This window comes from Odocoileus virginianus, chromosome 12 (genome assembly GCF_023699985.2).
Source record: "Odocoileus virginianus isolate 20LAN1187 ecotype Illinois chromosome 12, Ovbor_1.2, whole genome shotgun sequence".
NCBI lineage: Eukaryota > Metazoa > Chordata > Mammalia > Artiodactyla > Cervidae > Odocoileus > Odocoileus virginianus.
In genome coordinates, this window is record NC_069685.1 from 50,526,653 (window position 1) to 50,539,119 (window position 12,467).

Consider the following 12,467-nt stretch of genomic DNA (forward strand, 5'->3'; position numbering starts at 1 on the left):
CTGCAAGGCCGGAAGCGCGGCGTCCTGCCCTCGCCCTCCCCTTCCGGCTCACTTCCGCCTACCCCGCCCCGGCTGCCAGACCGGAACCGCCGAGCGCTAACCAGATTCTCTTCGTTGGGGTAGAGACCCGGGCGCCTCCAAGATGCCGGTAAAGGGGCCAAGTTGGGGGTGTCGGGAGACGGCGGGGATTTGAGAGAGTCGCGAGAAGTCTTGCGTGCGCTGAGAAAAGTGGGCCGAGGAGGGCAGAGAGAAAGCAGGGGCCTGAGAAGAGGAAAGGCAAGAGGAGAGGGGCCGGCCTCTGTGGGATTAGGGCGGCCCGGGGGTGTCGGCCGGCCATGGAGGAACAGCGCATGGCAGAGTTGGCTAGAGACCCGGGGCCTGCTGAGGAGACCGCCTCAAGTCTTCCTCTCCAAGCTTGATCCTTTTTATCGCTTTTTGTGCCTCTCCCCTTCCCCCCGATTCCAGCGGGGTTCCCAAAGCCTCACTAGAGCCGCGAAGGCAAGGGCTGCCCTTCTAATTTCTCATATCTCAGCTAGGGCCCGGCTTTTTTTTTTTTTCCCCCTGTAGGCCCACTTCCTCTTTCGCCTCTGGAGGCGGGTCCCTTATGCTGCCTGTCGCCTGTCCGACCCCGCTTCCCGGACTCCTCCTCCCTTGTCGCCCCGGCAGTGGCTGCCACACCTGAGCCGCTGGGTTTAGGGCTCTCAGAGCAGGTGCAAGGTCCGCGCCTAGTTTCCAAATGTTTGTTTTCATGTGCATCAGAGTAGGAGTTAAAATTGATGGTGGTTTTGTTGTTCTTAATTTCTGACAGCCACAGGGGTAGATTTATCACCATCATGGTCTCCATTTTGCAGATGAGGAAAAAGCATGTTCAGTAACATGTGATGTTTAGCATCTGCTGCATGCCAAAGCACTATTATAGAAGTGAATAAGGCCAACAAATCCCTATTCTTAAGGAGTTTACATTCTAATGAGGAGACATAATAAATCTGTAAATGTAAATAAAATAAGGGGGATTGTTTCAGATAGTGACAAATGTCATGAAGGTAATAAGTGGGTAACAAGACAATATAGCTAGTGCAGGGGAGGATAGGGGCTGCGTTAGATAAAGCGTATCTGTAATAAAAAAGGAGCAAACCATAGTTATATATTTCGTAAATCCCACAGCTACCATTTGACTCCTGATGCATGTCAGGCCAGCTCTGAGCTACAGTTTGTATAAATTATTCCCTAATTAATCCTCAGAGTGATTATGAAGTAGATATGTTAGTGGTTTTTCATTTTGCAGAGGAGGAAGTTGATGCTCAGAGAAGTTAAGTAACTTGCCCAAAGTTGCACACTAGTGTGTGCGTGTGTTGTGTGTTTGTATTGGGGTGTAGTAGATTAACAATGTTGTGATAGTTTAAGGTGATCAGCAAAGGGACTCAGCCATACATATACATGTATCTGTTCTTCCCCACACTCCCCTCCCATCCAGGCTGCCACATACAATGGGTAGAGTTCCATGTGCTGTACAGTAGGTCCTTGTTGGTTATCCATTTTAAATCCATTTTCACATAAAGTGAAAGTTAGTCACTCAGTCGAGTCCAACTCTCTGGGATCCCATGGGTCCTACTAAGCTCCTCTGTCCTAGGCAAGAATCCTGGGCTCCTCCTCTAGCCAAGAATAATGGAGTGGGTTGCCATTTCCTCCTCCAGGGGATCTTCCTGACCCAGGGATTGAACCCAAGTCTCCTGCTTTGCAGGCAGATTCTTTACCATTTGAACCACTCGGAAGCCCTTAAATACATAAGCACACTAGTAAATCTTGATAAAGCCAGATTTTAAGCCAGAACCCTGACGCCTTGTGCTCATCATTCCAGGTGCACAAAGAGCACCCTTGACTTCCCCTGTGATGACTTCCTTATTATCTGTCTCCTCTATTCACCTGACAGAGCCAGGGCTGGTCTTGCATGCCAGTATATCCACATGCCTTGCACACAGAAGGTACTTAGTAATCTTTTGATGAATGAATGAATAAATGACTGGGGCCCATGTTGTCTTACAAAAAGCCAGACATCTTGTAAAATACCGAACTAGAAATTGGCTTATAAATTGTTCTCATAAATGTGATTTTTTTTCTCCCTCCTCTAACTCATATCCACCCACTGAAAACAAGTATATATGTTTTTATTTTACAAATGTGGAAATAGGCTAAGAGAAGAAAAGTGATGGCTTGGTCAAAAGGCATAAAGCCAGGAAGTGGCAGAGCTGAAGAGCCAGTGATTGGATTGTGGTTTTAACAACAGCTGGGTTACTGGGTACCTCTGATTTATATAGTGTTTGCCTATTTCTATAGTGTGAATACCCCACCAGTTACCAATGTGCTGTCACCAAATGTGAAATTGGTAGGGAAGCACAGTAGCATGTTATCATATAGTCTTTCCACTGTAGGTACAAAAGACATAACTAACCTTAAGATCACAGATATTGGTAAAATAATTTTAAAAAAGGAAATAATGAAAGTGTCAAATATTTATTACCTTTGTTTTTAATATAATTTATTTAATTGAAAATTTATATAATTTTATTTTTAATAATGGCTGTGTTCAACAATCAGCTTGCCTCAGATTTTCTCAGAATTCCTCAAACTTTGATAGTTTTCATGAGCCAGTTTATCTTGGATTAGTTATTCTTTTTTTTCCTTTAGGAAAAAGGACTTGTTTGCCCCAGTGACATTTGCTCTCTTTCTGCTTCTGTGTTCTTACCTGGCTTGTCCCTACAGGCTTACCACTCTTCCCTCATGGACCCTGACACCAAACTCATTGGAAACATGGCACTATTGCCTATCAGAAGTCAGTTCAAAGGACCTGCCCCTAGAGAGAGTAAGTCAAAACCCCTTTCCATTATTTTCACATTTTGGTATGAAACCCTCTGATGTTAGCACATCAGGGAAATACTTTCTCAGATTGCTCTTGTATTTTCTATTTGCTTGATGGATATTGTGCTTTCTACCTTCTCAAATCTTGCGTAGATGTTGCATTTAATAAGAAACTGTAAAAAAAAAAAGAAACTATTATTGCTGCCAGTTTCTCTGGGATATTTTGTTGAGAGGGAGGAGGCAATGTGCTTAATTCTCAACAGTCTCCCTATCATCACTGTCAGTTCTTAAAAATCTAATGCTGCTGCTTCTGTAGAACACCGTGTCCCCATCCTTTCTCTGTCATCAAGCTGGAAAAAACAAAGTGTTTTAACCTCTTTCTTTTTTTTTTTTTTTTTTCATTTATTTTTATTAGTTGGAGGCTAACTACTTTACAGTATTGTAGTGGTTTTTGCCATACATTGACATGAATCAGCCATGGATTTACATGTGTTCCCCATCCCGATCCCCCCTCCCGCCTCCCTCCCCATCCCATCCCTCTGGGTCTTCCCATTGCACCAGCCCTGAGCATTTGTCTCGTGCATCCAACCTGGGCTGGTGATCTGTTTCACCCTTGATAGTATACTGGTTTCAATGCTATTCTCTCAGAACATCCCACCCTCGCCTTCTCCCACAGAGTCCAAAAGTCTGTTCTGTACATCTGTGTCTCTTTTTCTCTTTTGCATATTGGTTAACCTCTTTCTTTATCTAAATCTACTTCCTTTGTCCATTCTTCAGGATCCCATTTTTTACCAATACCTCAGTCTTAAGTGTCCTGTATAACATTATTCATTTCTTCTCTTTTCTGAATTTTGTATCTTTTGCTTTCTTTCTTGTTACTCACCTTTTTTTTTTTTTTGGAGCTTTTTTTTTCTCTGTTCAGAATGCCTCATTCTTTTCAGATACTATCTGAGACTCTTCTGACGACATTCTGAGATGTTGATGTTCTGCCAACAGTGCAATTTATATTATGTTAGACGTGGTTTCTCTGCACCCAGGAAGGGTCTGCACTGAGTTCCATTTGTGGTTTCCAAGACCATAGTTTAGATTACTAATTTTGTACTGACCCTGTCTCCATTCTTCTGGCCAGTTTATTTGACTTGACTTCCTCTTAATTTAGTTTTATTTTCAATACCAGTTTAAAGCTCAGTAAACTTAATAAATTTAGTGAGTCACCACACTCTTGTTCTGAGATGGGAAAAAAAAAGCCACCAAAACAGGAAAAATAATGTAAAAGAATGACATTATTCTTTTGCAGAGGAAGAATAAGAATCAGTGTTTGATCAGATTACTTCCCAGATTGTGACAAAATACCATATAGTATATCAGAAGACATTATTGACCAAGGATGAAGTAAATTTAATTACCACCTTTGCAATTCTTGGGCCCTTGAGAGAGATTGGGACTGCAGGAAACTGGAACTTCATGATTTCTATAGTTAAGAGTGACTTGTTACTCTTCCCTAGGGGGCTGGAATAGGACTGAATTGGAATTATGGAGAAATCTAAGCCTGTGCTATGGACTAAGTAATTGTTAGCATTAATCTAGTTATTTACATTCAACAGATATCTTTTGAACACCTTATATATGCCAAATGCTCTTCTATGTTCTGAATCCTATCAGCTAGCCTGAATCCTATCAGCTAGCCTCTTTTCCCTTCCTCTGCAACATGACACTAGAGCTAGCCGGCTTTTGTAAGCACTGTGGGATCATAGAAGGAAGTTTCTTTTTTGCAAATAAGAGAATAGATCATAGGGAACATAAGTCTAGAGTTAGAATTCTGTTCGGGACTTCTGTGGTGGTCCACTGGTTAAGACGCACGCTTTCACTATAGGGGGTGTGGGTTCGACCCTTGGATGGGGAACTAAGATCCCACATGTCCAAAAAAATTTTTTTTAAAGGAGGGAAAAAAAAGTTCTGTTAAAATTCTCCAGCAAGGGAATGGGCAAATATAAAGACAACTGGATTAGAGTATGAAAGCTTCTGCATTTCTGCTGTGTGAGAGGGATAGCAGTTAGGGTTGCGAAATAAAAATAACTGTTTCTGCATTGCTAAAACCGGCTGCCGGATATCAAGACCCTGGGACTGTGACCTTTTTAAAATAAAAAAAGGAAAACCCAAAAAAAGCCAAAGAAATTTTGTAATGAGATCTGTCTTTGTTACAACAGTACTTCTGGTTTTTCTCAGTCTCTAGCCACCTTGAACAGATTGTACATATTTGAAGTCACAGTTTTTGTAAAAAGGAAGATGTATGTGTGAATCCCAGTATGTTCCTAAATGAACAGCTGAGAGTTTTTTCCCCTAAAGCTATAGTATGTAAGTTCAAATAAAATTGTATGGAATTCTTTGTATTGGGTTGGCCAAAAAGTTCGTTGGGGTTTTCTGTAACATCTTTTGGAAAAACCCGAAGGAACCTTTTCGCCATCCAAATATTTTTAAGAAAGCAATTTATTAAATTTAGTCTGTGTCTCAGTCTGTTTTTGTAAATGCACTGAGAAATGTCTGGAGTGATGTTCACCAAATGCTGAGACTAGTTATTTCTGGGTAGTGAGATTAGGGTGACAAATTACTTTTTTTTTCCTGTATTGATTCATTTGTTTCTATAATGAGCATGTATAATTTTTATAAAGACAATAAAGCTGTCTGAATAAACCATGTGCTTATTTTTCTAGAAATTTTTTCTAAAGACTTTGTTTCAGTAGCCTGATTCTATGTTATTCAATTCCAAAGCCCTTGACTGTTGAGCTTTTTTTTTTTTTATTGCTTTTTAAATGTTGTATTTTACATTTGGCTAACATCCTCTGCCTTTCTCCCATCCTGCCCTGCTTAGCAAAAGATACAGATATTGTGGATGAAGCTATCTATTACTTTAAGGCCAATGTCTTCTTCAAAAACTATGAAATTAAGGTAAAGTACAAAACTTTTGCTCTTTAGTTTTCTGATGGGGATAGTATCTACTTGGCAGTCAGAGTTAATGTGAGGAATAAGTAAAATGAAATTAGATTGTATGATTTTAAAAATCCAGAACAGTGCCTAATTCTATATTAATCTTAGTTCACCATGGTTTTGCAGACTACTGTCTAAGGGCCAAATCTGGCCTACCACATCTTTTTGTAAATAATTCTACTGGAACATAGCTATTTGTATTTGTTTACACATCACCTGTGGGTACTTTGATGCCACAGCAGCTGAGTTGAGTAGTTGTGACAGACTGTGGCTCCCAAAGCTTAAAATATTTTTTGGTCCTATACTGAGGAGATTTACCCTTGTCTAGACACTTCTTTACGTTTATTTACTCAGCAGTATTAAGCACCTACTTTGTACGAGTCCAAAACCAAAAAATTTTGCATGCTGATGTTTATATACTTCTGTGTCCTGGACCCTTCCCTCAACCTCCTAGTTCTTGTGATCTCAGGAGGAAGGGAGAAGTGGAAGTGGGTAGAAAAGGAGAGGGAGAAATGAAAAGAAGTTCTCTGAGATGCTGCTATGAACAAGTTACAAGGAGTGTCACTAAATCTTCTTGATAATGTTCTAGATTATGGAATTTCAGTTCAGTTCAGTCACTCAGTCGTGTCCAACTCTTTGTGACCCCATAGAGTGTAGCACGCCAGACCTCCCCCTTCATCACCACCTCCTGGAGTTTACCCAATCTCATGTCAACCATCTCATTCTCTGTCATCACCTTCTCCTGCCTTCAATCTTTCCCAGCATCAGGGTCTTTTCAAATGAGTCAGTTCTTTGCATCAGGTGGCCAAAGTATTGGAGTTTCAGCTTCAACATCAGTCCTTCCAATGAATACCCAGGACTGATCTCCTTTAGGATGGACTGGTTGGATCTCCTTGCAGTCCAAGGGACTGTCAAGAGTCTTCTCTAACACCATAGTTGAAAGCATCAATTCTTCTGCACTCAGCTTTCTTTATGGTCCAACTCTCACATCCATACATGACTGCTGGGAAAATGCATAGCTTTGACTAGACAGACCTTTGTTGGTAAAGTTATATCTCTGCTTTTTAATATGCTGTCTAGGGACTTCCCTGACGTCCAGTGGTTAGGAATCACCTTTGCAATGCAGAGGACATGGGTTCGATGCCTGGTCAGGGAACTAAGGTCCCACATACCACAGAGCAACTCAGCCTGTGTGCTGCAACTACTGAGCCCTTGCACCGCAAATAGAGAATCCATGTGCCGTAATGAAAGATCCCCCATGTCACGGGAAGATCCCACATGCCACAGCTCAGACCCAACACAGCCACATAATAAATAAATCTTAAAAAATATATATATATATGCTGTCTAAGTTGGTCATAACTTTACTTTCAAGGAGTAAGCATTTTTTAATTTCATAGCTTCAGTCACTATCTGCAGTGATTTTGGAGCCCAAGAAAATAAAGTCTGCCACTGTATGCACTGTTTCCCCATCTATTTGCCCTGAAGTGATGGGATTGGATGCCATGATCTTAGTTTTCTGAATGTTGAGCTTTACTTATTTATTTTTGAATGTTGACCTTTAAGCCAACTTTTTCACTCTCCTCTTTCACTTTCATCAAGAGGTTCTTTAGTTCTTTTTCACTTTCTGCCATAAGGGTGGTGTCATCTGCATATCTGAGGTTATTGATCTTTCTCCAGGCAATCTTGATTCCAGCTTGTGCTTCACCCAGTCCAGTGTTTCTCATGATGTATTCTGCACATCAGTTAAATAAGCAGGGTGACAATATACAGCCTTGATGTACTCTATTCCCAATTTGGAACCAGTCTGTTGTTCCATGTCCAGTTCTAACTGTTGCTTCCTGACCTGCATACAGATTTCTCAAGAGGCAGATCAGGTGGTCTGGTATTCCTATCTCTTTCAGAATTTTCCACAGTTTATTGTGATCCTCACAGTCAAAGACTTTGGCATACTCAATAAAGCAGAAATAGATGTTTTTCTGGAACTCTCTTGCTTTCTTGATGATCCAGCGAATGTTGGCAATTTGATCTCTGGTTCCTCTGCCTTTTCTAAAACCAGCTTGAACATCTGGAAGTTCTCGGTTCACTTATTGCTGAAGCCTGGCTTGGAGAATTTTAAGCATTACTTTACTAGCGTGTGAGATGAGTGCAATTGTGCGGTAGTTTGAGCATTCTTTGGCATTGCCTTTCTTTGAGATTGGAGTGAAAACTGACTTTTTCCAGTCCTGTGTCCACTGCTGAGTTTTCCAAATTTACTGGCATATCGAGTGCAGCACTTTCACAGCATCATCTTTTAAGACTTCTTTTAGCTGGAATTCCATCACCTCCACTAGCTTTGTTCATAGTGATGCTTCCTAAGGCCCTCTTGACTTCACATTCCAAGATATCTGACTCTAGGTGAGTGACCACACCATCGTGGTTATCTGGGTTGTGAAGATCTTTTTTGTACAGTTCTGTGTATTCTTGCCACCTCTTCTTAATATCTTCTGTTTCTGTTAGGTCCATACCATTTCTGTCCTTTATTGAGCGCATCTTTCCTTGAAATATTCCCTTGGTATCTCTAATTTTCTTGAAGAGCTCTCTAGTCTTTCTCATTCTGTTGTTTTCTTCTATTTCTTTGCACTGATCACTGAGGAAGGCTTTCTTATCTCTCCTTGCTATTCTTTGGAACTCTGTATTCAAATGGGTATATCTTTCCTTTTCTCCTTTACTTTTTGGTTCTTTCAACTCCTTGCCAAACTTTAATCTCTTGGAATCCAACAGGGTGTGAAATCTTTATTTGTAGACTCTTGGACAATAAACTGTGATCTATGATGTTATAGATGTTTCTAATCTAATGCATGGTCTTAAGTGTGGTGTTTGTAATTAAAATTCCACCACATTTCATTCTCTCTCAAATATCATAGACTCTTAAAAATAGGGAAAAGTGTAGTTTGTTTATTTAAAATTATGAATCTATATAAAATGTGGCCTGAAGTACATGCCACATTTGATTAGCGTCCATTTGTCTTCTCCACATTTTCCTTTGGGTCAGGTCAAGAGTTGGACTTTTGGAGCTCTTCAAGAATAGGTCAGTTGTGAAATAATTGCTTCCTCCTTTAGAGTCATACATGTTTGTAATCTCAGCAGAGATCCTGAAGTGAAAGAGCTTTTAAAGATTAACCAGCCATATGGTTCACCTCAGGTTTTCCACGCAGCTTTGTTAGCTCTCCTTCCAAGAAGGAGAAGTTATTGGTACAACTGCTCAGGAACCCAGGGCAAGGGGAGCTGAGGAAAACAGGGGCAGCCGCCCAGCTCAGGGAGGAAGCCTGTGGCTGTCCCCCCAGGAGCAGACAGAGGGCTTGAGAAGATTGCATTTGGAGAATGGGAATTTTTGATGCTGTCATGACTGTGTGCTCAGTTTTCAGTTAATAAATCAAAAGACAAAGATTGAATTCTTTTATTGCAAATAATTACTGCATTTTGATCAGCACTGTTTTTAAGTTTTGTTTTCTTCTCATAGAATGAAGCTGATAGGACCTTGATATACATAACTCTCTACATTTCTGAGTGTCTAAAGAAACTCCAAAAGGTAATTAAGCCTGGATGATCGTTTGTCAGGAACACAATAGGTATTTAGACTTGTTCAGACTTTAAGGAGAAATAGAAAATATTTCCTCTCACTTAGAGCATGGACTTGAGAGGAAAATCTGAATGTAGATGTCTAAACTTACAGTAGTTGACTAATGAGAAGATAAGGATGATGGTGTTTTAAGGCTTTGCATATATTTTTCCAAGACTGAAATCTTGACCAAAATATTCTTTTTTCAGCCCATGGCTCAAGCGTTCTTAACCTGGGGTCCAGGGATAGAATTCAGGGGTACATGAACTTGAGTGGATAAAAGATTACATCTTTTCACTAACCTCCAACTGAAGTCTAGCATTTACTTTAATTATTAACGTAGGCAGCAACCCACAATAGCATTAGCAATACCTGTGACTTTCTGCTGCATTTTCATACTACATTTAGAATTGAAGATATTTTGAAATTTTATTTACATTCATTACTGCTTCAAAATTCAGTTGTTAGGTCCACTGCTGAGTTTTGTTATTTAGTGCATTAAAGAGCACATGTGTGGCTATGTCATAAGTTTGATTTTTTAAATATTGTAATTATTGTATTTCATTACAATTGGATTCTTGTGTAGTCCTGTTTCATTTTATTCATTTAAAAGGTTAGTCTGAGGAGGAGCCTACAGGCTTCACCAGATTACAAAAGGGCACAAAATCATAACCCCAGACCTCGCCACTTAGACTAAAAAAACTGCAAATTGAAATGTTATATCCCTTTTCCAATTTGTGTATATAATTTTTTTTTTTTTAAGTGCAATTCTAAAAGCCAAGGCGAGAAAGAAATGTATACACTGGGAATCACTAATTTTCCCATTCCTGGAGAGCCTGGTTTTCCACTTAATGCCATTTACGCCAAACCTGCAAACAAACAGGAAGATGGTAAGAACATCTCTTCCCCCTTCCTATGTGGCACACAGTTTTCTCCACTGGACTTTTTACCCCCCTCCTTTTCTTAACTTGATTGTTGTACAGGTTGAGAGTGGAATCATTATCTCATGCACTATCCTACTTTGTGAGAGTCACTCTCACAAAAGATCCTTGGCAACAAGTATGACACGTAGAGAACCTTTTGGACCAAAATATGTATAATCTTAAAACCATTTGAACTGCTATTTCTATTTCTTACCCTGTTCATATGTTGAAGAATATTGCCAAGGTCGCTGTCTAAATCAACAGCTAGCACATTTGGGATGCTTTCTCAAATATAATTTTTTATTTTACCTGCTCTTGATTTTAGAAGTGATGAGGGCCTACTTACAACAGTTGAGGCAAGAGACTGGACTGAGACTTTGTGAGAAAGTTTTTGACCCTCAAAATGATAAACCCAGCAAGGTAAAAACTCTTTTCATTGCCTATTTAGTTGATAAATCACCTTTTACCCTGTAGCCACTGTTAATACACTAAGGTGTTTAGTTTTCACATTGTAGTATTGCTTAACTTTGGTACCTTATACATAGCAGGAGTTCCCTGAGTCACAGAGAATAATGAATTGCATGTAATAAGAAATGTTGGTTGTATGTTCTTAGGTTGGGGCATTGTAAACCAATAGAACGGGTATTGTGTGAGACCGTTTTAATGTAGTTATTTTGTTGTCGTAATTTTGAGTGACCTGTGAGTCACTGCAGGAAAAAAAAAAAGAGAGGAAGGAAGAAAAAAAAAAGAGAGAAAGGAAGGAAGAAAAAAAAAAGAGAATTTTACATGTACCTTCAAAGAGCTTATATAGTGTACGGGCTGCCAGACCACTGTTAAGTTTTCTTGTTAGGTAAATTCATATTCTGGCCTCACCTGGAACCTGCACTGTGATTTGACCACCGCTGTCCTTGTCTTGTCCCCCATTCTTAGTGGTGGACTTGCTTTGTGAAGAGACAGTTCATGAACAAGAGTCTTTCAGGACCTGGACAATAAAGCAACCTCGGGTGGACCCTGGCACCACGGCCGTGGGCAGCATTCACAGCAAGATGTACACAGTTCTTTGCCTTTATTTCATAAAGTTTTATACAGAGGAGAGAAGAGCGTGTGTCTTTACTTGAAGAGCTCTTTATCAAGAATTTGGGGTGGGATGGGTGGGGAAGAATGAGTTGTTGCCTGGTGATTTGAAATGTCTGTAGTATTAAGCTGGTGCTTAATAAATAATAATAAAGAAATTTCTAACATTTCATGTCAGAAGAAATCCATTGCTTATTTTTGACATTTACATAAAAATTTGGGGAACTGTATTCACCTTTTTCAAGTGTACAGTTCAGCAGTTGATAATACATTGTTGTTGCTGTTCAGTCACTAAGTTATGTCAATCTCTTTGCAACCCCATGGACTGCAGCACGCCAGGCTTCCCTGTCCTTCACTATCTCCCCGAGTTTGCTCATATTCATGTCCATTGAGTCAGTGATGCCAGCCAACTTTCTCATCCTCTGTCGCCCCCTTCTCTTCCTGCCCTCAATGTTTCCCAGCATCAGGGTCTTTTCCAATGAGTCGGCTCTTCAAATCAGGTGGCCAAAGTATCGGAGCTTCAGCTTCAGCATCAGTCCTTCCAATGAATATTCATGGTTTATTTCCTTTTGTACACTAAGTTTTTCTCATCACCACTAATTCCAGAAAATTTTCACCACCCTAAGAAGATGTACTCTTCAGCAAGCATTCTCCCCAAATTCCTTTCCAACCCCTTCCTCCCACTGTCTCTATGGATTTGCCTTTTCTGGACATTTCACATAAATGGAATTGTAAAACAGGGGTCTTTCCTGTCTTGTTTCTTTGACCCAGGGCAATGTTTTCAAGGTTTGTTCATGTTATAATGTATATCAGTACCTCATTCCTTTTTTTTTTAAAAAAATGGTAAAACACTGCAGAAAGGTGACTGCAGCCATGAAATTAAAAGATGCTTGCTCCTTGGAAGAAAAGCTATGACCAAACTAGACAGTATATTAAAAAGCCAGAGACATTACTTTGCTAACAAAGGTTCGTCTAGTCAAAGCTATGGTTTTTCCAGTAGTCATGTATGGATGTGAGAATTGGACTAT

General features: G+C 40.1%; 1 protein-coding gene across 2 annotated transcripts; it reads left to right on the forward strand.

Moving 5' to 3' along the window:
• On the forward strand, positions 1-11,611 carry ARPC3 (actin related protein 2/3 complex subunit 3). 2 transcript variants are annotated; one of them, XM_020882569.2, is made up of 8 exons: positions 1-148; positions 1,859-1,982; positions 2,761-2,860; positions 5,726-5,802; positions 9,344-9,412; positions 10,206-10,332; positions 10,691-10,785; positions 11,296-11,611. In XM_020882569.2, exons 2-8 carry the CDS (start codon positions 1,965-1,967, stop codon positions 11,356-11,358), a joined length of 549 nt encoding a protein of 182 aa, XP_020738228.1. In that variant the 5' UTR covers positions 1-148; positions 1,859-1,964; the 3' UTR covers positions 11,359-11,611. The 2 variants fall into 2 exon arrangements, with proteins under 2 accessions (XP_020738228.1, XP_020738229.1); XM_020882570.2 differs by lacking the exon at positions 1,859-1,982 and having other exon boundaries at positions 40-148.
• The last annotated feature ends 856 nt before the right edge of the window (positions 11,612-12,467 follow it).

Bases quoted from the DNA above. Each gene is read 5' to 3' on its own strand.
- ARPC3 (XM_020882569.2), top strand. The intron at 2,861-5,725 runs GTAAGTCAAAAC...TGCCCTGCTTAG, and splicing joins AGGACCTGCCCCTAGAGAGA to CAAAAGATACAGATATTGTG. The intron at 5,803-9,343 runs GTAAAGTACAAA...TTCTTCTCATAG, and splicing joins TCAAAAACTATGAAATTAAG to AATGAAGCTGATAGGACCTT.